Source organism: Psammomys obesus, unplaced genomic scaffold, assembly GCF_907164565.1.
Source record: "Psammomys obesus unplaced genomic scaffold, mPsaObe1.curated_primary_1811, whole genome shotgun sequence".
Lineage (NCBI taxonomy): Eukaryota > Metazoa > Chordata > Mammalia > Rodentia > Muridae > Psammomys > Psammomys obesus.
The window spans coordinates 1,498,493-1,524,378 of record NW_026596406.1 but is presented as its reverse complement, the minus strand read 5'-3'; the positions used below and the strand labels follow the sequence as shown (position 1 = coordinate 1,524,378).

Genomic DNA, 25,886 nt, shown 5'->3' with positions numbered 1-25,886 from the left:
CAGGAGCTCATGTAAGGGTGGGAGGCGAGAACAGAGATCTCCTTGGACCTCCACGGGTGTGTGGTGGTATGTGCCTACGCATATACTGGCCATCAATAAATGAAGCGGGGGCTGGAGAGATGGTGTGGTGGTTAAGAATGTAGCGTGCTGCTCTTCCAGCGAGGCTGGGTCCCAGCACCCATATTTGGGAGACTCACAACCACCTGTAACTCCAGCTCCAGAGGATCTGGCTTCCCCCCTGCCTCAGCGGCACCTGCCCTCATGTGTACCACCTCGCATAATACAATTAAAAAATAAAAGCAAAGAAGCTTTAGGCATCGGTGAGGCGTGCTTCTGTGTGTGTCTCTAAGGAAGTTTCCAGAGAAGAGGAAAGATCCCCCCTAAACACAGGTGACACCATTCCACGATCACACATAGACAGGCATAAAAATAAGCGGTGAAATAAATCTGTTTTTAGGCTAAACAAAGCTGAGCGTGTTTTCTGTTGCTGTAACATAATAGCACACCTGGACACCTTATAAAATGTTCACGTGTACTCGGTTCATGATTCTACAGGCTGGGAAGTCCCACGGTGGACTTTGGTGCCCGGTGAGTGTCTTGTGTGCTGCAAATGTCACACAGACCGGTGGCTTCCTCTTCTCTCACACCACCGTGGGGGTCCCATCTTTATGACCTTTTTCTGATTCCTACTTACTACCTTCAAGCCTCCAAAACCCACCGCCACTTGAATTTGGGATTGACTCTCTAGCACGCGAACGTTGAGGGGAGGCCTCCACGCCACGGAGGCTCCTGTCTCTGAGGAGGAAGGAGCCCAGCTAGACAAGGAGGCAGCAGTGCAAGACCTGCACTCCCGATGCAGGGACTCGGGACCGCCCCCTCCCAAGGAGACTCACAGACCGAGGTTCGAGGTTCGAGGTTCGAGGTTCGATGCAAAAGCATGAGGCAGTTTATTCTGATCGCGATGGGGGTCGCCCCTTCAAGGCAGGAGACGACCCCAAGCATACAAAGCAGAGAGTATTTTATACCTAAAAATCAGACCACACATGTTTCTTTACATTGACTGGTCAGCAGAAAGACAGCAGTTTTGCAGCTGGCAGCTTGTAGCTTCTTCCAAGAGCAGTCCTTCCTGCCCCAGGTTTCTTATCTTAAATAAGCTCATCCTGTCTTCTGAGGAGGGCCATCTGGTCTGGCCTCTACTCAAGGTTTAGTAGCCCTAGCTGTTTTTCTTTCTAAGCTGGCCCTTATTCAAGGTCCAGTTGTTTTTCTTTCTAGTCTGGGATGGTCCCATTTCTCAGCAGCACTTTTCAGCAAGGGGCAACAAGGTACCGATACAGTGTAGGGAAATCAGGCCAGGTAGCCTGTCATTGAACCAGAAATGACCTGTGGGTTGGTTGGCAGCATCTTCTCATAAATGACAGTCTAGTTACATGGCTTAAATAATACAATCATTTGGTATAATTTATATCAGTGCTTGGCTTTCTCTTATTACAGCTTTTTAAAAACAATTTTTAAAAATGTGTGTGATGATACACACCTTTAATTCTATCACTCAGGAGGCAGAAGCAAACACAGGGCTGAGGAAGCCAGGTCTACCAGCAAGTTCCAGGCTAGCTTGGGTTACAAAGTAAGGCTCTGTTTCCGATAAGAGAGGGACGGTGGTGGGAGGGGAGAAAAAGTGCATGACTCAATAAAAAAGAAAGGGGGGGCAGAACTCTTTTTGGTCACTCTCTTTAAAAATTACAGATAATACATTTCAGTGACTAGTCAATATATGTAGGTTTAGATTAGAAATTATCAAATAAATATTGGAAAAATATTTTAAATTGAGCTCAAGTCAGATATGGGCAATTTCATTTAAAACTCTAATTTGGATCTTCAGTATTTATTACATATATCAACAAAAACAATGTCACGGTTCCAAGTCCTAATTCAGTAATTTCTAGATGGCCTCATACAAATGTAGAAAGTACTGAACTCCTGTTCATAACCTTGTCTGTCTCCATGAGACAGCTTCTGCCAACAGAACTGCACAGCAGAAAACATTCCCTGACGCACTAACAGCTCAGACACCACTCTGTACACAGTGACTACCATAAAGCAGCGCGCACTCCCGTGCTGGTTCCAGTGAATGGCAACAGACTTCTTCCAAAAGCCGGCTTTAAAGGGCTGAGAAATTCTCAGGTCACAGCCACAAAGGCCAAGTGCCAAGGTGGAGATGGTGTCAACAGCAGCTGCAGTGGCACGGCTTGTTCTGCTCATGGCATGGTTTGGGATGTTCCCTTTCCTTCTGTGGCAAGGCCCTCTGAAGGCTCTAGAGCAGGATTCCACGTGGTCAAAATGTTATCATGCCTTGCCAGATCTCCCACTAGGCCTGCTGGGACCAGAGGAACCGATCACACTTCTCAAGCATGCCTTGTATCAGCGCTCTGAAATTCCACAGAAAGAAACAAGAAATTCAATTGTTCTCATTCTTAGTAGCAGATTAAAAACTCTAAAGACTTAAGAGGATTCAAAACACTGTTTCTGTGCTCAAAAGACACAGGCTGAAACCAGGAGAGTGGGCTGGGGACATGATGACTCAGAGAACTGGAATGCTTGCCAGGCTGAGAGGAGGCCTCAAGCACGGCGTTGGAAAAAAGAAAAGAAAAGGAACAACAGAATGAACAAGTAATCTGGAATGGGAGAAAATATATGCAACTCTTACCTGGCAAGAGGCAGTTAGACATTTAGAATATGGCAGAGTTCCACAACTAAACTAGCAACTTGAGTACAAAAAGGGCAATGGACTTAAAATTTCTCCAGAGATGACATCAAAACCTTAAGCACAACTGTTCATTCAGCATCAACAGTCATTAGGAAAATGCAAACCAGTTGAGCAGTTCTGATGCAAAACTCCAAAACTTTTAAATGTAAATATTTATTTACATTTAAAAAAATCCAAAAAATTCTGAAACTTGAAATACTTCTGATCCCAGCTACATTAGAATGGGATACTCAACCTGATGCTGTTATCATTCTACTTAGATGAGGCATCTGGGATGCTCAAACTCAACAGAATGCAGAATGGTGGTTGCCGGGTATGGGAATGAAGGCCTGTTTAATAGCTCTGGTGTGTCAGTTCACAGAAGAGATACTGGAAATTGACTGCTTAGCAACATGCATACACTAAATAACTAAATGTTCTAGACAGCAAATTTCACATGGTTTTGCTTTCCTTTCTTTCTTTCTTTTTTTTAAAGACAGGTAATTATTGCTATCCAATCCAGGGTGGCCTTGAACTGCTGACCCGCCTGTCCCAGCCTCCCCAGTGCTGAGATTACAAGTGTGTTTGGCCTGGTTTCTGTTGTTCCCACCATATCTATTTTACCACAAACAGCAAAAGAGAAACTTGAATAAAATGTGTGTACATACATATATAGTTTTGCCTTGTTTTTTAAACTGGACACTGGGCTTCATGAATGATAAATAAATGCTCTGCCATGAGCTACATCTGCAGCTTTTCTTCACTTTTTTTAGACAGGATTTCACTAATTCACCCTGTGTGTCTCTGAACCTGTAGTTCTCCAGCCTTGGCCTCCTAAGCAGCTAGCTTACAGACCTGGCAAAAGCTATTCTTAAAAAAACTGAGGACGCACACTATTGGGACACACATCAACCTCAAGAGTAGCTTGATCTTTATTATGAGTAAAACTTTACTTTGGCTCCCTCTTTTACTCTACAGTCAACAAATGTGTCTCAGTCTCCTCATGTGCTAGTGAGCAACTGAGACATGACTCTGCACTCCTGCCTATCTCCCTCTGTAAGTGTGAGGGCCCACGTGCCCAGGCACCACTGAGTGATGACAGGCTGGCATTACCTCTGCCTTCTCTCAGCAATCTTCAGGATGTCACAGGTTCTGGTAAACTTTTCTGACAATTCAAGGGCCAGGCCACACTCCTGCAGCAGTGACCAGGCCCGATCTGGGCCCATGGCCTTAGCTAACAGGAGTGCCACACTCTCCACATTGAGGGGGGCAGGCCCATCACTGAGGCTTCCGTTTAGTGACTCCTGAGGGGCTGGCCTTGCGCTCTTGTTCTGAAGCAGATGCAGGAGAAGCTTCCATTCCTCCAAGGTCTCGGGGACCCACCCTGTACACAGAAACAACACTGGGGTTGACCCAAAGCATGCAGGCTCCATACATGAAGCACCAAAACTGTAAGGACACTTAAAAACAAACACATTCACGAACAGAGTCTCAGCTGACAGTAGCACATGCCTGTAATCCCAGGATGCAGGAGGCTACGGCAGGCAGATCTCTATTGAGTTAGAGGCCAGCCTGGTCTACAAAATGAGTCCAGGACAACTAGGGCTGTTATCTAGAGAAACCCTGTCTCGAAACAAAAATCCCAACAACAAAAAACAGGAAACAGAGTCGCTTCACCTTAGCCCAAACCTTCTGAACACACAGAATTAAAAATCATCCTCAAACTTTCTGGATTTGCAACGAGGAACACAACAGACACAACCTCCACAGTCCTGCAGCAATCAGGTTAATACAGCCTTACATATATATGTAAACCACTATTTATAAACCAGGTTGAGTGTATGAAGGAAAAGAATAAGGACTATAGAAGTGCAAGTGCCATTCAGAGCAGCAGAGAAAGGTTCTGTGAAGAAGCAATATCCGAGCAAAAGCTAAAGAATGAAACAGGCAGGAGGAAACATGCAGTCTGCATGACATCCAGCCTTCGAGTAGGGGCAAGCAGGGGAGGGCGAGAACTGCGCTGCTGACACAGATGACACAGTAGATAATGTGACACAGCAAAGAACCAGCTGAGCTCTTAAAAGCCTACAGTGTGTAGTGCATGACTTTAATCCCAGCACTTACTTGGGAGGCAGAGGCAGCCTGGTCTACAGAAAGAGTTCCATGCCAACCAGGGCGACACAAAGAAACCCTGTCTCAAAACAAGAAACTGTCAGTGCCTGTCACTAACAGTGTGCAGTGAGGATAAGAGGATAGGTCAGGCCCATGGAAAAACTTTACAGTATGAGTGCCAGGGCTCTCAGGGAGGAAGCTACGTTGCTCAGCTGTTTTTAAGACTTATTGTGTGTATGTATACATGTGTGCGCACACACATGTGAGAACATATGTAGGGGTGTCCACAGTAGCCAGAAAAGGAAGTTAAGAGTTCCTGGAGCTGGAGTTATAGGCAAGTCTCAGCCACCCAGCATGGGGTGACGGGAACCAAACTCTGGTCCTCTGCAGGAATGGCAGGTGCTCACGCCTGCTGGGCCATCATGGCAGTCCTCATTTTTTGCCTCACCTGGGCAAAGTGGGAGAGCTGGTCCTGGTGGTGTGGGCATCGGGGAGCTGTTGGGCTGACCAATTGGGCTACCACCCAGGCCCAGATCCAGAGTTCTGAGCTGGCCCACCCCAGCATCCACCTCATCTATGAACTGCTTCCTGCAAAGCTGGGGAGAGACTTCCAGAACAGTACAGTGAGGGGTTCCCAGCTGGGATTTACATACCATTGTCCCCTTCCATCAGGCTTATGTCATTCAGGTACACAATGTTGGTGAAGGCCTCTCTCCTCCTCTCCAGCTCCAGACACAGTGTAAGATACCCAGGCCAGAAGCTTAAAGAGACAAAGTTGATGAGAGGAGTAAGTGCCGTAAATGTCTACAAACCGCACTGCCCGTATCAGCCCCTCGGGTCCTTAAGGCCTAAGGTAAAAGTGGATTAAAATTAAAACCCAGAGTTAACTTGCTGTTTTAAGATAAGTCTTTTTTCAAGCTTTTTATTTATTTTAAAAAACTTTTAAAAAAATTTTTATATGTATGGGTATTTTGCCTAGATGTATGTCTATGGACCACATGTGTGTCTGTTGCCCAAGGAGGCCAACAGTGGGTACTAGAGGCCCTGGAACTGGAGTTACAGACAGTTGTAAGCTGCACATGAATGCTGGGAATTGAACTTGGGTCCTCTAGAAAGTGCTCTTAACCCCTGAGATTTATTTTTATATTGTGCATATAAATGCTTGGTCTCTACATGTTTCTGCATACTATACATGCTCAGGGCCCCCAAAGGCCAGAAGAGGGCATCAGATGCCCTGGAACTAGAATGATATCAGTGGTAAACATTTATGTAGGTGTTAGGAATTGAGTCTGGGTCCTTTGCAAGAGTAGCAAGTGTTCTTAGCAACAAGCCATCTCTCCAGTTGCTAGAAGTAAGTTTTGCAACTAAATATTGGTGAGCACATGTGGCTAGTAGGCGGAGCACCAGAATCTTTCCACCATCACACACCCTCTACTCGACAGCCTTAATCTAGTGCACTGAAGAAACAAAGCTTTATGTGCTTTGCAAGTAGTTTTGTTCTTTAATTTGTCTCCTTTATGTATAGGTTGTTTGCCAGGATGTATGGATATGTACCACATGCCTGTCTGGTCCCTGTGGAGGATAAAGGAGGATGTCAGAGCCTCTGGAACTGGAGTTACAGATGGTTGTGCTGAGAATCAAACCTCGATCCTCTGGAAGAGTAGCCAGTGCTCTTAACCCCTGAAATAGCCCCTGCTTTTTAAGTTTTAACATTCAATACACAATCAGTATGTGTCTCCAAATCTCAATCCTTCACTTTCTCCTTGGTGCTCTCCCTAATCACCAACCCCTCATCCTGTAATAATTAACACAATCTCTTCCTGTGGGCTTTCCTTTCTTGGGTATGACACTAGATATAATCTCCGGAGAGTCTAAAAGGAAGCCAGAGAGATGGCTCAGCAGGTCACGCATGCTGCCATGCTTGACAACCTGAGTTCAATCCCTGGTATCCACTTGGTAGAAAAAGAGAAACTCTAGAAGGCTGTTCTCTGATATCCACACAGATGACAGGGCATGCACATGCCCCTCCCCAAATCAAATTAAGATAGAACAAACTACTTATTATTTAAGTCCAAAAGGGTAGCTCCTGACCTCTCCACCTGCCACCTGGCCAGCCTCATATCTATTTATCAACGAACAAATAGGTATCACATAGTTGTCAATGCATAAACTACCTCTAAGGGGTATGAAGGTGAAGGTCCTCTAAAAAATACCAGGTGGAGCAGAAGCCAGTACCCCTAGACAGTGCCTAACCCTCTCATTAGCAGTGTGGATTTTCATCTTACAGCTTCCCTCAGCAGATCCATCCTGCCCCATGGCCTCCAGGGCCGACTCCCAATCTCTTCCCCTCCTGAACCCTTCACCAAGGGAGCCTATTCTGATCTCTCCCTTCTTGGAAATCTTTCGTCTACTGGAACCAGTCTGCAAATAATATATAACAGCCTGAAAAGTGGCTCTAAAAACTGGACAGAGGGAGTACAAGGAACTCAAGAGGCCATTTTCTCCTAACATTACAGGAACAAAATTGCAAAAATTGCTGATGTTTACTGTCACAACAGGGGGCTGGAGAGATGGCTCAGGACTTAGATCACCAGCTGCTCTTCCAGAGGACCTGGGTTCCATGCTCAGCACCCACATGGTGGCTCAGATCTCTCTGTAACTCCAGTTCTAGGAGACATGATGCCCTTTTCTGGTCTCTGTGGTACGCAGACATTCATGCAGGAAAAACAGCCAAACACAGACAATAAAAATGATGGCACTTTATCTTAAGGTGCATTTACATTTTAGTATCAAATTGAATCCTTACATAATAAAGCACACAAAATAAAGCAGGACCTTAACTAGGTTATGTCTGGATCCCAGTCGCCATACCAGCATCTGCAAACATCCTCACTCACCCGTAAGACCTACAGATATCAGCCATTTTCTCTTTGGTTGTAAAGTCTGCAGGAAGTTTAACCAGAAGAAAGATCAGCTGACTGTAACCCCAGGAAAGCAAGTGTGAATGGGGCCTATGAAATGAAAGAATACAGCAAGTTAGGTAGGAAATAAACTCTATAAAGTACTTTTTAGTCATCTAATAGGTAAGACTATAGCTAAAGCATATTCCATTATTATAGTGTCCAAATATTTTGCTCTCCAAAAATAAAAAAATAGCTACTTTTAACTTGGTCATCTTGAAATGAAACAAACAAAAAAAAAACACTGAAAATAGGGCCTGAGGGTGTATCTCAGTGTTAGAGTGCCTTCCTAGTAAGCAGGTTCTGAGTTTAATCCTAACACTGATCAAAACCTTGATTCTATCACTTACAGGCACTCTGTATCATTCTAGGCTTTTTCCAAGGAGTAAGTCAAACAAAATAGGCATTTGGCAGGAAGCAGTGCTTTCAAAAGTGCTTCCCTTAAAAGAAAATACAAGGACTGTTTCTGAATTGCATACTAGTGTTTTTTTTTCTTTTTTCCAGATTCTATTTTTTTCAAATCCTACTGGTACATTTACAAATTAGTTGACATGTCTTTTGAAAGAAAACATACATACACAGTTTTTTTGTTTTGTTTTGTTTTGTTTTTAAGACAGGCTAATCCAGGGTTCACTGTGGATCTACCAAAGAGCTGCAGGAAGACCAGTTTAATTCTTTGAAGTTATGTGCAAATTTTTACATGAATGTGCATTTTTCTGAATGGAATCGTGAGATTCTTTTAGAGTTTGTAAACTCACAAGTGTTCAGAACCACTAGGATTTACATGGATATGTAATCTCATTGCTCCCAGTACTTGGTTAAGTTTTTCTGCTGCTAACTAGCATGAACGCTGTAAGTGAACATACAAGCAATTCCACTTGGAAGACGGCTTACCTGGGATGTCCTTCATCATCCACTGTACTTGTGCTTGGCGGAGCATCATGGGACACTGCCAAAAGCAGCCAGTCAAGTCTTAAAGATTCTGGTTGTAGAAGAAACTCAAGGAAGGATGGCCTGAGAGCAAGTTGGGGAGAAAAACCACTAATCTTCATGAGAAAGAACACGGTGTGGGGCTGGAGAGAAAACGGTTGGGGGACAACCCGAAAGCTCCTGCACTGCAAAAAAAAAAAAAAAACTGGAAACACCCGTGAGAGCATCCGTATACCAAATGACAACCAGCTGTGAGATAAGGAAAAAGCTGGGGGGGACCCATGTGGTAAACAGAAAGTTTCCAGTCTAATAACTAAATGGGAAATGGGAGTTTCCTGCTATGGAGAGGAGAAACGAGGCTCAGCCTAAGAGTAAAAGGGCAAAAACAGATCCACCCATGAAAGCGGCGCCACTTCAATGAAAAGCATTGGCCGGCCGGGACTGAGAAGCCCTACTGAGTCAAGAATTTGTTTTCTTTTTGAAGATTATTTTTTATTTTCTATATCTGTCGCTTGTCACAGGTTTGTAGTACCGTGGAAGGTCACTGAAGAGGGCATCAGATCTCCTAGAACTAGAGTTACAGACTGCTGTGGGCTGCCATGTGGGTGCTGGGAATGGAAGCTGGGTCCTCTGCTGAGCATCTCTCCGGCACAAAGGACTTCACTTTCCACAGAGAACCTGAGAGCCTCCCAGAGAGCGGAGGGAAAGTGTGTTACGTGTGCATCTGTGATGTGCTGCGGGGGTGACGGGGATTAAAACTGACCAAGCCCTCATCTTCCACAGTAGCTGACATCTTCCACAGTAGCGATAAAACTGAAACAATTCTCCACCTAAAATAGAGACTACACACGCCTTCTCACCACTGATCTTCAGGCCTTGATTTCACCAGACTGTCTAGATAGGCCAAAAACTGAGCAGGATGATGACGACAAAGCTGTGCGATGTCCGAAGGAGAGATGGAAGGATAAAACTTGATGAAGGCTCGAAGGGCAGACTCCCCAAATCTGTCATACAACCTGCATTTGAAACCAGAGCATATCAGTTTCCAGTTTCAATGCCAGAACCTGGCTTTTTATACTAAGGACTCCTAAGAAATAAGAACAAATGCTCTAATAAGAAACTGCACAATATGCAAATGAGCCAAACTTTAGCTCCTAAGCCATAAAAACACTGTAGATGTTTGGGTTCCCACAAACAACATACATGACAACCTACCGGGTGGCAAATGCAATCAACAAGGGGCTATCGGAAGGGACGGCGCCATCGAGCAGCTGTAACCCTGTGGACAGATCTCCTTCTTCCAGCGCTGCATATGCAGGATTAGAACTTGCCATTTCTGAAAAGTAAAGCACAGCCTTTCCCTTCACCTTTCTGCTGCAAATGTTCCTGGACACATTCATTCAACAGTCTTTATCACACGCTACTGTCACCCACGAGGGCAAGGTCCCAACATCTGTTAAGCTCAGCAGGCAACAAAAACAAAACCTACCATTATATAATCTCAATGTTCAAAGACCATAAAGTCAAAATGGCAAAGAAAACTCACTCGGATGTTTATTTTTGGGTATGTGTGCTGCTGTTTCTAGAAGCCAGAGGAGATCATTGGATCCTCTGGAGCTGGAGCTGAGCCGGCTGATGTGGGGCGGGGAGCCAAACTCAGGTCCTCTGAAAGAGCAAAGCACTAGCACCCAAGCACTGAGCCTCCTCTTCAGACTCACTGAAATTTTCAGAGGACAAAAGAACAAATAGTGACTATGAAAGTGACTACTACGCTTTAAAAAATAAGTTTATAGGACGTGTGTGTGTGTGTGCGTGCGTGTGTGCGTGCGTGTTCGTGTGTGTGTATACAAGCCACATCTCTATTTTCAATGGCAAATTGTTCAGTTTTTAATACAACCAATACCCCCTATCATCTTGTAGAACTGAATTTAGTAAAATTAATTTAAAAATAGTTGACCTTGAAAAAAACAGCACTCAAGCAAATACTTATCCTAAGAAAAAAGAACTGACTTTTGGGAGCAGCCAGAAATCATTTACAGCCAAAAATAGTGAATGAAGTAAGTGGCAATCTAGTTAAAAACCTTTTCAGGGGGCTGGGCATGGTGACGCACGCCTTTAATCCCAGCACCTGGAAGGCAGAGGCAGGTGGATCTCTGGGTTAGAAACCAGCCTGGTCTACAGAGTGAGTTCCAGAACAGCCAGGACTACACTGAGAAACCCTGTGTCAGAAAAAAACAAACAAAAGAAAACAAACCTTTCTTGGTTTAAAAAAAAAAAAAAAAATCAGGCCTGGGGGTTTAAGCCTTTGATCCCAGCACTCAGGAGGCAGAAGCAGGTGGAACTCATGAATTTGAGGCCCAGCCTGGTCTACACAGTGAGTTCCAGAACAGCCAGAGCTCTATAGAGAGACCTGTCTCAAAAGAAAAAAAAAAAAAAAAAAAAAGAAAGAAAAGAAAAAGGAATGAAAATAAAAAGGATATGATTCTGAACTTAAGTAAATGAGTTTTTTTTCCCCCAGTAGTTTTCGATGGTCCTGAAGACATATACAAAGAACAGTTTCAGAACCATGAGGAAAGCAGTCACTCCGCTGGACCTGATGTGGGGAAAGAAGAGCTCCCCAGGGCTGGCAGGAGAGCAAACTGGCGCAGCAGCTATGGTGGTCAATGTGGAGGTCTGTCACCCAGCTGGAACTACATCCGCCGTAGGAACCAGCTACACCACTGTTAGGCATTCATCCCGAGTTGACCCGCCAAAGATGCCTGCACACTCATGTCGCTGCAGTGTTCACAGCAGCCAAGACACCAAACAAGCCTGTGTGTCTATCAGCAGATGAGTAGATTAAAAATGGTGCATACTCAGATGGAATCTAGGTAGTCATAAAGGAAAATGAAATCATGACATGCAGGAAAATGGATGCCACTGGAAATAAGCCAGACTCAGAAAGACAAATGCCACATGTTTTGCTTACGTGGATACAGAGAAAGTAACAGAAGAGAACCGAAGGAAAAAAGGCATCAGCTGCAAAGAAGAAAAAGAAGGCAGGAAATGAATGAGGAAAAGTATAATGACACATATATGAAGATGCCATGATGCCTTACTTTCTATGATAACCTAAAAAAATAACTTTATTATCAATGTGTGTTTCCATGTATGGGGTAGGACTGCATGCCACAGCACACATGTGGAGGTAAGAGGACCACCGTGAGGAGTGCTCTCTCCTTCCGTCTTCGCATAGCAGGTGCTTGTACACTCTGAGCCGTCTTCCTAATCCCCAAGATTAAAGACACAATTTAAGTTAGAAACACTGTCAAACATTCCACTGGAAAAGAAGTATCTTACTTCCTATTTCACATAAAATACTTAGGCTTTTAAGCTGCTATATGTGAACTGAAGCAGAACTGTAACTGTATATGCACCTTTACAATATTTTTTATTAATATATGAGTGTTCTGCTGCTTATACACCTGCATGCCAGAAGAGGGCATTAGATTCCTTCATGAACCACCACGTGGTTGCTACGAGTTGAACTCAGGACTTCTGGAAGAGCAGCCACAGCTTTTAACTGGTGAGCCATCTCACCAGCCCTAGATGCCAGGAAGCTAAAAGACCTTTAATGTAGATAATATGCAAGTATGTATACCCATGGCAATTCACTTTGGGCAATGAAGAAACTGTGTGTTTAAAATCTCAATTGCTGGAGACAACATGGTATCTGCTACTCAGGCAGAATTCCAAAGGGGAGAGGGACCTCAAAACCAGGGTAACAAAGCAGAGGAAAGAGCAACACATGTGAACATGGCTGTGAGGATGACAGCTGGCATGAGCTACAGCCAAGCCTGAGCAGACACTGCTGGCTGGGCAACACAGACCTACACACTCCCCACCCTCCTGTACACAAGAACTGGACAGTGCCTGCATTTCCTCTGCAGTTAGGGCGTGCTGGGGGAAGGGATGCTCACCAGAGTCATGTGAAACAAGACTGGTAAGCCACAGCCAGGTGGCACTCCCCAGATACACGAAGCCAGCCTTGGCCATGAACCTTAGGGAAGGAGAGAGCTGAAAACACTATAGCGAACTTCAAGGAACTTCCTGGACTCCACAAAGAGAGCTTCCCACTGAGCGAAGGAACAGCTCTCCCAGACCCTTAAACAAGCAAGACATTAAGTGTGCATCTGAGCTGGACTATGATTGCAGCCGTCTAGCCAGCATCTCTGTGCCTCCAGCACCTCATGTAAATTAGTTCATCCACTCTGAAGCCTGGTACAGAACGAGCACTTACCACATTCTGTAGCACACTGTATACTACACAGTGCGCTCTTTTGTGTTAGCAAGCCACTGAAAGAATTTTCTGCACCTTCCCACATCTGCACTCACAAACATCTTACTTTTACCCCAGCTGTTCCAACATTGCGATAACATTTTCTGAATGTCACTTTAAGAAAAACAAAACTAATTTCTTATAATACAGTAATAAAGTAAGTCAATGTTTGAAGAACTATTAAAGCTTAAATGAGTAGAAAACAGGCTCATTGAGATGGCTCAGTGGAAAATATGCTTGCCACCTAGTCTGACACCAGAGTTCAATACTGAGGACCCACAGGGTGGAAGGAGAGAAGTGACTCCAAAGCTGTCCTCTGAGCTCTACAATTGTGCCATGATACACACACGTATGCAGGGGTTCACACGGACACATGTGCATGCACACACTGACACAGAGAGCGGAGGGGCTGGAGAGACGGCTCAGCAGTTAAAGCACTTGCTGCTCTTGAAGAGGACATTGGGTTTGATTTCCACCCACATACAAGAGGAGGCACACAAGCCACCTATATAACTCCTGCTCCAAGGGATCTGATGCTTCTTTAGGCTTCTTCAAGCATGCATATGGCACAAAGCAAGAGAAGCACATATACATACACATAAATACAAATAAATATTTTTTTAAGAGAGAGAGGAGAAAACAGAAGGGAAGGCAATGCTACCTGACAATTACCTTTCAGTCCTTCAATAAAAGTGTCCCAAACACAAGGGCTGTTGGTGTAACTCAGCTTGATACTATCCTTTGCTCTTTTCAAGTCCAGGAGGAAAAAGTACTTCTTTAGGAACTGAGAAGCCAGGGTTTCAGGAGAGAGCTGCTGTGGAGCACTGTCCACAGGTCCTCCTATGCTTTCCACCGCAGAGGTCAACACGTTCAGCTCCAAGCACAACATTGTTAGTTCTACCAGGTCCTTCTGAAGGCTGTTTGCTATGGTGTATGGAGAACACACTCGAAAGCTGCCGCCCAAGGGCTCCCTAAGGCTGCACACAGAGCCACAGGCTGTTTTACCACCAGTTTCTTCAAGGCCTAAAGAGACCGTTTTTTCTTTTTCACTATCTTCATCTAATATTCTCTTTTCTGACTCCTTAAGGAGGTGCACATCCAGATTCGATTTCACAGGTAGATTGCTAGTACTGGAAATGCCAGCCAAGTCTTCCATGGCAAATGTCTTTTCTAACTGTGGCAGCCACTCTTGTAAAACCGTTCTTAGTGACTTGGGTTCAAACAAAACCAGAGGGTCCAGTAACTTGGTCCTGCGAGAAAAAGACAAATGTAAAAGTTGCTTCATTCGCTTTTTAAAAACAGATTATTTCAGTTTAAATACTTAACTGGTAAACCACACTCACCTGGGATAGATGTTGTTTTTGAGCTCTTTAAGTGACAACTATCCCAGCAAGCCAACAAGACACTGGAGTACATTACTGATTATTGAACATCCATTGCAAATAAGGCTACCTCTGACCTACAGAGTCAAGCCCACTACTGCCTTTGGACACAAAGGCCAACCCCACTCACTGTAAACCCTCCACGCTCACATTGCTTCTGCTGTCACTGCTGTGAGTTCTTGAAGCCTGTCTTCTTCAGGAGGCTGACCAATTTCTTTCTCCCTAAGAAAGCATGGAAAAGAAAGAATCCTATTCACAGGCATTAGGGACAAGCAAAGCTTTCTTAGCCCGAGACTTCTGCTGCTTACCAAATGGCAAGTGTGTTACACGCCACATTGACTTAGAGAATCTTATTCCCCATTATCTTCATCAAATTTTCAGTTCTAATTCATCAAGCAATGGCACATCCCAGCGCTGACAGGCCAGACAGTATTAATGACTTAAAGTTACAAGCTAGTCAGAAGAGCGAGGACAAGCCCTAGATGTTAGTCATCTCTTAATCTAACACCTCTCTGACATTCCAGGAATGGGACAGGATGACATGAAACCAGAACTCTGTTAATTCCTTGTAAACCGCGGAATTTGCAGTCTCTGAGCTATACAACAGTCTCCGGGGGCAGTGTCACCCACACAAAGTCTCCAACAGTACAGTCTACGGCTTCTTCACACTGGCAGCTCTCCTAGCTTTCCAGACCCAGACACGAGACTTACTCAGGGTCCTCCTCCAAAGGGCACGTAACTGCATTCACTTCCTCTTCGTGTGCTTGCTCCACATCCTTGGACTCAAATGTCTCTTTCAGCTCTGGGCTTCCATGAAGGGTGCCAATTTTCTCAGTAGTTTTACGCACAAAACTAGAAACACTGGAAGTCAAATACCAAAAAGCTAACGTGAAAACGTATCAACACTGTCGAGAGTTGGTATGTGACAGTAGTTATATATTACAGCTGCCATAGCACTTGCTTCTGACGTTTTTATCCTTCTATTAGTACTATAGGCCATCTTGAACTTCACAATAAGACAGACTCTGCTTATAGCAAACGAGCACACTCTCTGATCATCCACACTTCACAGGAGGCTCATATAAACTTAGAATAAAGTGATTCTTTGTGTTTATAAAACTGGCCTGAAGCTGGGAAGCAGTGGTACAAACCTATAATCCCAGCACTCAGGAGGCAGAGGCAGACAGATCTCTGTGAGTTCCAGGCCATTCTGGTCTATGAGTAAGTTCCAGGACAGCTAAAGCTACACAGAGAAATCCTGTCTCAAAAAAAAAAAAAAAAAAAGACAACAAAACACTGTCCTGAATATGTCATCGCTAAAGGGAAGATCTCTAATCCAGTTGTCTCTGCAATGTAATGTCTCCTTCAACTCAGGCAAGTTAAGCGTGTGGCCATCAGCCACTTCCTGGTCAGAAAACAAGGAACTTCTTCATGGAACTTAGCTCCCAACTTTTCACAACAGACCTTCTACACAGAGGAATGTGCACCTAGCAGGACTTGGGAAGTAGCTGGACAGAAAATACATCTCTCTTGTTCTCAGCACCAAGACTGGTTTCACATATGAACTAGGAAGAATTCTCAGAAATCTCCAATTGTTCCAGATATGGCTGTATACACTTTTAACCCCAGCATTCGGGAAGCAGAGGCAGATGGAGCTCTGTGAATTTGATGCCAGCCCAGTTTACATGTGGAGTACCATGGCAGCTAGAGCTATATAGTGAGGACACGTCTCAAGAAGGGGGGAAATCCTCCATTTATGACCCTTTAAGTGAAAAAGGATCAAGAAATGACTAAAAGTAATGCAAGACACCTCGATTCTCAGTGGTTGATTCCCAGCACCCACATGAGGGCTCACAACTCCCTGTCACGCCAGTTCCAGGGGATCTAACACAGCCTGGCTTCCACATGCACCTGCACACACATGGCACACATAAACTCACACAGCCCCCTACACAAATACAAATACATACATCTTCACATACACACAAAAAGACTAATGGGCCAGAGAGACGGCTGAGCAGGTACAGGCACTTGCCACCAAGCCTGACGGGATGAGTTAGTCCCTAGAATCCACACAGGAGAAAGAGAACTGATGAGACAAAGTTGTTTCCTTCCTCCACGTGGACATACTATGGCATACAGGAGGGATGAAACTACAATATTTAATTTTGATATGTCTGGTATACGGGTCTCATCTACAACTTACATACTAAGCTTCACAAACAAAGAGGAACATTTCAGTTCCCCAGGGTTGAAAGGAGAAATTAGCAGTTTATTAACAGTTTATTAGAGAAATAGCTTGAGACCTTTTTATCATTTAAAATCTTTTCCTTCTCAGTATGTCAAGTGATAACTGAAGCAAAGTGAGAAATGGAATCAGATGACAAGACTGCCTTGTTTACCTTTCTTTGACAGCCTGAAGAGATACGAGGGGAGATGGAGAGCGAAATGGCAGCGGAATGCTGAAAGGCAGAAAAGCTTCATTCTTCTCTATCTCGGACGTCTCTGGACTGTGGAAAACACTGTCTAATAAGTAGAAGCAGGGAAAAACAAACATCTAATCACATGGAAGTTTTTTAAAGGACCAAACAAATTTAGAAATGAATAAAGCAAAGGAAATGAAGGATTCTATACCAAAATCATAACTGATCCAGATACAAATGAGCACAGAACACAGGATTATGGGATGCATGGATGGTCCACGTGAAACACTGAGCCAGGTACCTTTATCAACTACTAACCCTGAATCCCCACAAGCCACAAGGGTAGTTTAGAGTGTCTACTAATCTCTTCTCAACAGTTCAGTCACAGGAATGCTGGAACATTGAAAAGGGAAGGCAATGGCTCCCAAAACTGAAGCCATCTTTCATTCCTGGTGGAAAATAATGTGGTTAGTGAGATAAAATTCTTCCTCATTTTGGCTAATGCTCTGTCTTAACCTGTGTAGCATTTTTTATGCATGACACAAATTAGGCACTTTACAAATGTTAGTTCAAACAAGAGTTAAAGAGCAACCTATACATCGCCAACTTCTAGCGGCCAGCAGATCTATCGGTCGCTAGTCTCTACCGTGGAGAAACTCTCTGCAGATTATCCTGGCAATTTGCAGTGAACAACTGTTCCTCATCAGTGACTAACAAGAGACACTCATCACCTTCATGTCTGTTCGCACCACAGCTGTGCTCTGGCTGCTCCTCTTCCTGGTGTGAGGCAAATTCTTTAAGTCTCTCATCTTCTGAGAAGGTCTGGCTGTGAAGGGAGCAAGAGTCTTCGTCGGACTGACTGTCTCTTCTACTACTGATGATACGGTAAATACCAGAGTCCAAGATGCTAAAACTTTCCTAAAAATGAAAATAACTCCCCTCAAGATCAAAGTTCTCCATGTAACGCAACACAGCCTTTCAGAAGGATGACAATACTAGAGCGGAAGGTCAGCGCCAACAGCTGCAGCTCCTCAGCACACGCAAGCGAAGAGCGGCCAGCTGGCACCCTGGTGTCAGATAAGCTAGTGATACTGTGTCGCCCACCACAGCACTCAGCCTGTCCTGCCTTTGGAAAGCAGGTAGTGAGAAAGGGGGTTGGAATGAGGCAGTCCTGAGCAGCACTGAGACCTCAGATAACATCAAACATCTGAAGTCACAGACTGAAAAGCACCTTAGTAAACATGAAGCTATGTGAACAACTTGGGAACAGCAAGCAGTAAACAGTGACAAACAAATGTAGCTTCGAGACACACCTGATTTCCCCCCACTGCTCACCATGGAAAAAGGCTCCCCTGTTACATGTTGGGTTCTGAATGTGTCCATATATTGATGCCCAATCTATGGTGCTACTGGGGGGGTGGCAAACCTTTGAAGTGGAGCTCAGTAACAGTTAGGTTACTGTGTATGCCCTTGAATGAGATACTGGGACCCCATCCCTGCTTTGTTTCCTTCTTGGCTTCCTGGATGCTATTAGGTGAACAGCTTTCTTCTACCATGTTCTCCTTGCCAAAGGCCTAATGGAAAATACCAACCAACCATGTATTACATTTTCTCAAATCACAGTTTCCACCCTTCCCTTTTTACACACTGTTTACCTCATGTAGTCTATCAAAATAACAAAAAGAAAAAGCTGACATCTCCAAACCACTATCCCCCAAAAAAGTACTACGTGGAAAGCAAAAAAATCCTTGGACTTACTAAAAAACTCTTAAAAGAGTTACTGAGCTGTCAAATGGCTCAGGGGTAAAAAGGGCACCTGCTGCCATATATGATGACCTGAGTTCAATACTCAGAACCTACATGGAGGAAGGAGAGAACTGATCCCTGAAAGATGTCCCCTGACATTCATGCTTGCCTGTGTGTGCATGCCATCTTCCCTCAACACACATACTGAATGACTAAGTTAAGAAAAAGCACTTACATGTGAGGAAATGGAGCTTCTTCTACTACTGCAAGCTGAGTCCAAAGGATCAAATTTTAAGATCAATTCATCCAGTTGAGAAATTAGTTCACTATAAGTTGTAGGGTCCAGCTGAGATTTCAAATGCTCCAATTTATCTGCAGTCAGTGTTTTTCTTGCCTAATAAAAGGATAAGAAACCACCAACAAAACAGTTTATTGTTTGTAACTGCAGCTATATCCAAATAGCCAAAGAACTAAAGGTGCTCCCACAAGAATAAACCTTCATAGGTGTTTTAAGAAAGCTTAGTAAGCTAGGAAGATTTAATGAGAACATATTATATGTTAAGAACTAAGAGTTACCATTATGTATAATCATCCCCCTTAAAGCAAGCTCTGAAATTAAAATATATTAAAATATATTTCTAAGTTAATATATTTTTTCCCTTTTATTTTTCTTCTTCTTCTTTTTTTTTTTTTCTTGGTTTTTCAAGACAAGGTTTCTCTGTGTAGCCCTGGTTGTCCTAGAATTCACTTTGTTGACCAGGCTGGCCTCAAACTCACAAAGATCCACCTGCCTCTACCTCTCAAGTGCTGGGTCTAAAGGCATGCACTACCACCACCTACTCTGATATTTTCTTAAAACCAAAGTTACACCACCTTCACCCACCCTCAGATACATCTGCCATGATTTCTTTGAAGACTTGAACTCTACATGTGTAAGTCACACAAAAAGGTTAATAAAGATAAGCAACTTTATAGCAATCCATAATGAACATCCACAAGTAAACCCCTAACTCACTCTGCTGGTGATGATGGAATTTTGGAAGAGACAGCATGTGCGAGCAGCCAGGTCCCACAGGCCTCTCCTCAACAGGCGTTCCACACAGCGCTCCACGGATAAAAGGGAAAGATGGGAGACTTTCCCATTAAAGTGTAAACAAAACAACTCATTCTTGTAGACAGCTACATCCTGAATACCTAAAAACAAACAAACAAAAAAACCACAAAGACAGAATATTAACCAAACAGCCCTTGCTGCATCTGTAAGGCCCAGCTGGGAATGCAGCTTGGCGACCAGGTACTTGCCCGGATGTACAAGGCCCACACTTGATCCCCAGCAGTAGAAGGAAAAACCCTACCATTTTTACATGGGCTACAATCATAATTATAAGGTGAATAATATTTGGCTGAATGAAATGTTATCTCTTTTTATACTTGTATTTCAATAAAGAAATCATATTTAGATACTTTTGTAAGGTTAGAAAACAAAGCCCCACAGCTCCCTGATCTAAAACCCTAAGTTTAAAATGCTATTTCCTGTGAAAAGGAATTGGGAGTGAAAAACCGGGCAATATGCTTTGGGCCAGACTGTAACACTGTACAGAGTTATAACCTGGAGCTCACACAATAATGTAGACCACTAACGACCCCTCCTTTCTCTCTCGGGAGAAAAGACCCCAAAAGGCAAAATCAAGGAACTGTCTTACCAGAAATGCTACATTTTCCCATATCTCTGGTTGTAACCACAAGTAAAGGAACTGGTTTTCTCTGTTAGTCACACATAATAACTATTCCCTGCATTTTCAACTTCTCACATTATAAAATTTCTCATAATTAATTTTCACATACAATTGTGAGGCTAAAAGTTACCTAAGAAAGAAAAATATAATTACCCTTGACTTCACTCCAAAGAAGAACTTGAACATTCTGAGGAATGAAAATATAAATTCCGTTTTCTGTCCAAGTCAGCACACAGTGTTCACTGGAAGAAAAATAAAAGACATCAAAAAATGACAAAAAATAATTAAATAAACACAACCCTCAGGTTCACAGGCACAGAACTTTATTACTCCCTGGACTCAAACTCTCATCGGCTATTCAAGTTAAATAAGACTGTGCAAGAGAATACAGTGGCAACTCAACTGAACAAACTTTACCATCTCCTTCCTAAGCCCAATGAAAACACAGCATCAAATGGTGCCAAATTGGGAACATTTAGACACAAACACAAATAGCTTCTAGAAAAAGAAAAAGGCGTGCTTAAGAAAGATTTATGTGACACTTTTTCAACTTCTCAGATATAATACAGACACTCGTTTAGACAGACCAACCACTCACAGTGAATCGCCTTAGGAGTCTCTGTCAGGAAAGGCAATATTCTGACTTCAGCGGTGTGTGTAGGTGGCACAGGCCGAGAACACCTAGCCATGCCAGAAGTATTATGAAGGGCTCCAGCTACATAATCCAATGAGTCCATCAAGGTACAAGTGTTACTTTATTTTGTCAGAGAGATGAAATAACATGCCAGGGCCATTCAGCATGAAGGTCCAAGGCCTCACTTACTTAGACTGCGGAGTGCAACTCCAAAGCCGGATCTTACCTCTGAATTTCACAGAGCGTTTCTCCTTCAAACTCATTTATTCCAGAAACTCATTCCCTGTTTCCTGGGGTCCTGATTATTACACTTTATTGAATTATCAAAAAGTAATAGATTCCCTAACTACCACAACCACCGAGCCTTCATTTGACCCCTTCACAGACACACAGACAGGCAAAGCACCAGTGCACATGAGATATCAACCAATCAATCATCAAAATTAATAGGAAGATCTGAGTCTTCAAAGAAACAAGAAACTTCCACTTCAAGGAAGGAAGAGAAAATAAATAACCCAGAGGCTATAAAGATGGCTCAATGGTTAAGAACATTCTGTGCTTCCAGAGCACTCAAGTTCAGTTCACAGCCAGCAGCTGATAACCACTGCCAACTCTAACAACAGGAGATCCAACACAGTGTCTTCTGACCTCCTCCAGTAACCACCCCCACAGGACAGGTATGTATACACACAAACACACACCTAGTAAAATGAATATAAAAGAAACAGTAGCCTTGATTAAATGAAGGTGACAAAGGAGACTTAAGAACACAGGCTTATAATTCATACATTCTTCATCCTTCCATTCCTTCACTGATGATAAACTGTGACACCAAAGATAAAAGAATTAAGAAGTCAAAGAAAAAATATAAATGGAAGAAGTCAAAGCAGTTAGGCATGATAGCACATACCTATGATCACAGCACTAAGGAGACGAAGGCATTCTTAAACAGCAACAGCAAAGTCAGAGAAGAGAAAGAAGCACCATATCCATTGTGACCTGAGTTAATTTAACCTTTGGGGAAAATATTAACATCTTCACTATATTTTAAAAGAGCTGTTAGTTGCCCTTTGAAAAACCCCAATCAGTAGGCCACTCTACTGAGTGCCTACAAAAACACTATCATTCTTTGAGTTTTCACTTAGTTATAATAACTAGTAAAAGAGACTAGGACTAGCTGCTCACTATAACGTGGAACTCAGACAGATCCCTCCACCCATGCGATGCGGTAGAACAGCTGACAAACTCCAGAGTGGGATTCCATGCTGCTCAGTATTTGACTCTGTACCTAATGCAACTAGGTCGGCTAACCCCTAAGCGGAAGTGAACTGTCGGCCTGGAGCAGACCTTCATGTAAGCTACTTGTTAAGGACCTAAAAGACAGAGAGCTGGTTTCACTGAGCTTCCAAGGACCGGCTCCACAGCTGCTTATGTCCTGTGTGCTCACACTGACATGCTACATCGTTACAGCAGCCCACCAAGTACAGAGTTTCTAAGAGGATGAGAACCTTTACCAGAGGGTACTGCCTGCCGGAAAGCTCCCTGACAATTATAAACTCTTCTAACTGGTTTGGAAAGGGATCTCTTCATTTCTCTTATGTTCTGAATAGTATGCAACACAGTCACCGCCAAACTTCCCAGAAATAATTCAACATAAAAACAACCTTAAAAAGCTGGAAGTGGCCCTAGCTGGGCTGCCGTGTCTGGCCTCAATGGGAGAGGATGCATCTAGTCTTGCTGTGACTTTATGTACCATGGTGGGTTGGTACTCACTGAGGGAGGCTTCCCTTCTCTGAGGATAAAAGAATGGGGGAGTAGGAGAAAGTGTGAGGGTGGGACCGGGAGTCACGGAGGGAGGGGGTCTGTGATCAGGCTGTAAAGTGAATTAAAAAATAAAATTAAATTAAAAAGCTGAGAGTAGGGCTGGAGACACAGCTCAGTGGTTAAAAGAACTAACAGCTCTTCCAGAAGACCTGGGTTCAATCTAGCACCTACATGGCACTCACAACTGTCTTTAACTCCAGTTCCAGGAGATCTGATACCCTCTGGCACCAGTCATGCAAATGATGTACAGACATATACACAGGCAAAATAAAATGTGTAAAAGAAGATAAAAATTTTAAAGAAGACATACACATTCTCTCTTTCTCTCTTTGAAGTTGAAAGGCCTGAATGTAGTAACATGTAACAAAAGTCCCAGCTACTTGGGAGACTGAGAAAGAATTACTTGGTCCCAAGAATTTGAGGTCAGCCTGTGCAATACAGCAAGATTCTGTCTGAGGTTCAGCTCAGTGGCAGACTCTGCTCATCTAGCATGCACAAGACTCTTCAGTTTGATTCCCAGCAACACACACAGAAAATCTTTTTAAGCTGACTGGCTGTAGTTTAGCTTAGGTGTAGAGAAATCGCCATACAAGGTCCTGTGTTCACACTCTAACACCATTTTTAAACATTGAAAAGTAGGCTGGACAGCGGTGGGGGTGCATGCCTTAAGTCCCAGCCCTCAAGAGGCAGGCGAACCTGAGATTGAGGCCAGCCTGGTCTATAGAGGGAGTCCAAAAACAGCCAGAGCTACACACGGAGACCTTGTCTTGAAAAAAACAAAACAAAATAAAAATAAAATAAAATAAACATAAAAGCAATGGCCTCTGAATAAGGAGAAAAGGGCAAAGGAGAAACTTACCTAAGCTGCAGGAGTCTGGGGAACGCCAGCGACTGTGAGGATGTGACTGCATGGTCACACTGAGGCTCTGATCTGGAAGGTAAACAGACCTGGTCACTACCTATAGAGAAAACGGGAACTGGAAAACAAATTCAAGAGCCTAAATGGCATCTCCCCTACTGAAGTCACTGTAATCATGAAGACAGTTGTTAAGAACTGTTCTGATTTCTCTGAATCGTTTAATAAAAATTCTCTCACTTTTAAAAGGTATAATCAAATCTGAGACATTCCACAACTGCACAGACTTTAACCCAAGGCCCCCAGGAAGTCCCTGTCGGAAGTGGCTACCTTGTAGTGATCACAGGGAGGGGCGGCGACGACAGGAGCTTCTTGAACTGGTGTGTACTGAGCACTTCCCCATCGAAGCTCACTTCCCACATCCTGGAGCCTGGGCGCGCACAGTAGATGAGAGGCTGCTGGAGCCCGGCACATCTTCCGGGGAAAAAACAAGCCCCATATTCTCCATCTCTTTCCTTATTTCCAATTTTCCAAAACTTTTCCCTAATTTCCAGCCACAAAGACAAAATAGATTCACCACAAAAAAGAAACTTTAAAAGCAGTCACATCAAAGAAGGAAAACTGGTACTACAAACCAGCATGGCCATATACCCCACCCACAATGCCCTTCTCCTCTCTCTGTTCTGTCAGTACTACACGAGAAAACAATGGCATAGATTGGTCCAAACAGGGCTGGTTACTAGAACCACCCTGTGACAGGAAGCCAAGCTCTTCACATCAGTACTGTTATTATTCCCAGAAGGAGCGAAGCCCGTTTCAAATCCAAGAGGCATTACCACTTTGTTTACTGTGAGCCCTACCGACGGCTTTCCCCGTCACTATGCAGAACATAATTTTTTGGATATTTCATGCAAGCTGTTATTTCCCAACTATCTCCAAGGCCTTCCCCCAGTACAAACATCCAATGCTCTCTTTCTTTTCTTAAAACCCAGGACCTTTTGAAATTCTGTGTCCTGGTACATTCTGTTCCCTTAGCGGTCCACTCAGCGATGAGAGCTGAGCTCCATGAGATACAGAGGAGATAATGGCTAATTTGCTTCTTCTTAAAAACGCCTCTTACTATTTTCTCTGTGTTACTTGTCTGTTTGGGTTTTGGTTTTGTTTAAAACAGGGTCTCCCTCTATAGCCAGGCTGACCTAGAACTTCTTATGTAGCCAGGCTGGACTTGAACTCTCTGCAGTTCTCTTGCTTCAGCCTCCAAGATGCTGAGATTACAAGCATGACTTTCTTTTCTCGATTGTTTTAGTTGGTATGCAAAATAATGGGTTTTACTCTGACATTGCACACATCTATGCCATGGGCTTTGCTTGCAATTACCTCCCCATCAGCCTCTTACCTCCCAACCTCCTATCTCCTCTCCTACTAGTTCCCTTCCCCATCTACCTATGGCCCATGTCAACTGATACAGATGCAGTTAAAAGGACTGCACATGCTTGTTTAATATACATCTATACATAATTCCAGAATCTACAGGAGGGAAAATTTGCAGTGCTTGTCCCTTTCTTCCCTCTAATAGTCCCTTCTACTTTCAGGCCATTCATGTATAAAGGCATGTGTGTATATATTTTTTTATTCAAGTCCAGATTCTACATATGAGAGAAAATGTGATATCTATCTCCTGATAGGTCTTCTTCATGACTTGGCTGCATCATTCATCCTTTGAGAAATGTCTTAGGCTCCCATTTGCTCAATTATCTGCTTCTCCTACCCTGCTTTCACAACACATACCACACTACAAATGGCAACTGTGTCTATTATTATACTATCCATGATCTCCCAAACTGATAATAGAATGGGAAATTCTACATGCTATTTCTTCAACAGGTTCTACATTACTGCAACTGAACTGTAACCCATGAAATGCACACTTAAGGCCTTAATGATTGTACAATACTCATTCTTTTGTGCATGCTTCAAGTTTTGCATAACAACTTTTTAAAGAAGGGACGATCGTAAGAGATACGGTAGCCAGCAAACCAACCAGGGCCAGCATGAAAACAATGGCCACTGAATACTTCTGAGCATGAGCAACAACTAAAGAACTTTGTCAGTGAGAGATAACACTCACTGAAGCTGTTTCCAATCTTGTCTGGTTTTTCTTGCCAGACAACTAGCACATTGCTTTGCCATTCACTGTACCTGTGTCTCTACCCTCGAGACTT

At 43.5% G+C, this 25,886-nt stretch overlaps 1 protein-coding gene across 3 annotated transcripts in view; it reads right to left on the bottom strand.

Annotated features, from left to right (window-relative positions):
• Positions 1-902: 902 nt before the first annotated feature.
• Positions 903-25,886, bottom strand: part of Hps5 (HPS5 biogenesis of lysosomal organelles complex 2 subunit 2) — a 35,529-nt gene continuing 10,545 nt past the window's right edge. For 2 of the 3 annotated variants that reach the window (XM_055597607.1, XM_055597608.1), the window contains exons 7-23: positions 23,995-24,207; positions 23,668-23,739; positions 20,504-20,592; positions 19,630-19,808; positions 18,850-19,008; positions 17,600-17,786; positions 16,848-16,971; positions 15,157-15,306; positions 14,596-14,667; positions 13,736-14,313; positions 9,961-10,081; positions 9,606-9,761; positions 8,710-8,925; positions 7,753-7,866; positions 5,509-5,615; positions 3,857-4,127; positions 903-2,426 (exon numbers count right to left, since the gene is read on the bottom strand). In XM_055597607.1, the coding sequence (XP_055453582.1) occupies positions 2,366-2,426; positions 3,857-4,127; positions 5,509-5,615; positions 7,753-7,866; positions 8,710-8,925; positions 9,606-9,761; positions 9,961-10,081; positions 13,736-14,313; positions 14,596-14,667; positions 15,157-15,306; positions 16,848-16,971; positions 17,600-17,786; positions 18,850-19,008; positions 19,630-19,808; positions 20,504-20,592; positions 23,668-23,739; positions 23,995-24,207 (2,869 nt within the window). In that variant the 3' untranslated portion in view covers positions 903-2,365. The remainder of the gene's footprint in view (positions 2,427-3,856; positions 4,128-5,508; positions 5,616-7,752; positions 7,867-8,709; positions 8,926-9,605; positions 9,762-9,960; positions 10,082-13,735; positions 14,314-14,595; positions 14,668-15,156; positions 15,307-16,847; positions 16,972-17,599; positions 17,787-18,849; positions 19,009-19,629; positions 19,809-20,503; positions 20,593-23,667; positions 23,740-23,994; positions 24,208-25,886) is intronic. The other variant, XM_055597609.1, reaches the window with a different exon arrangement.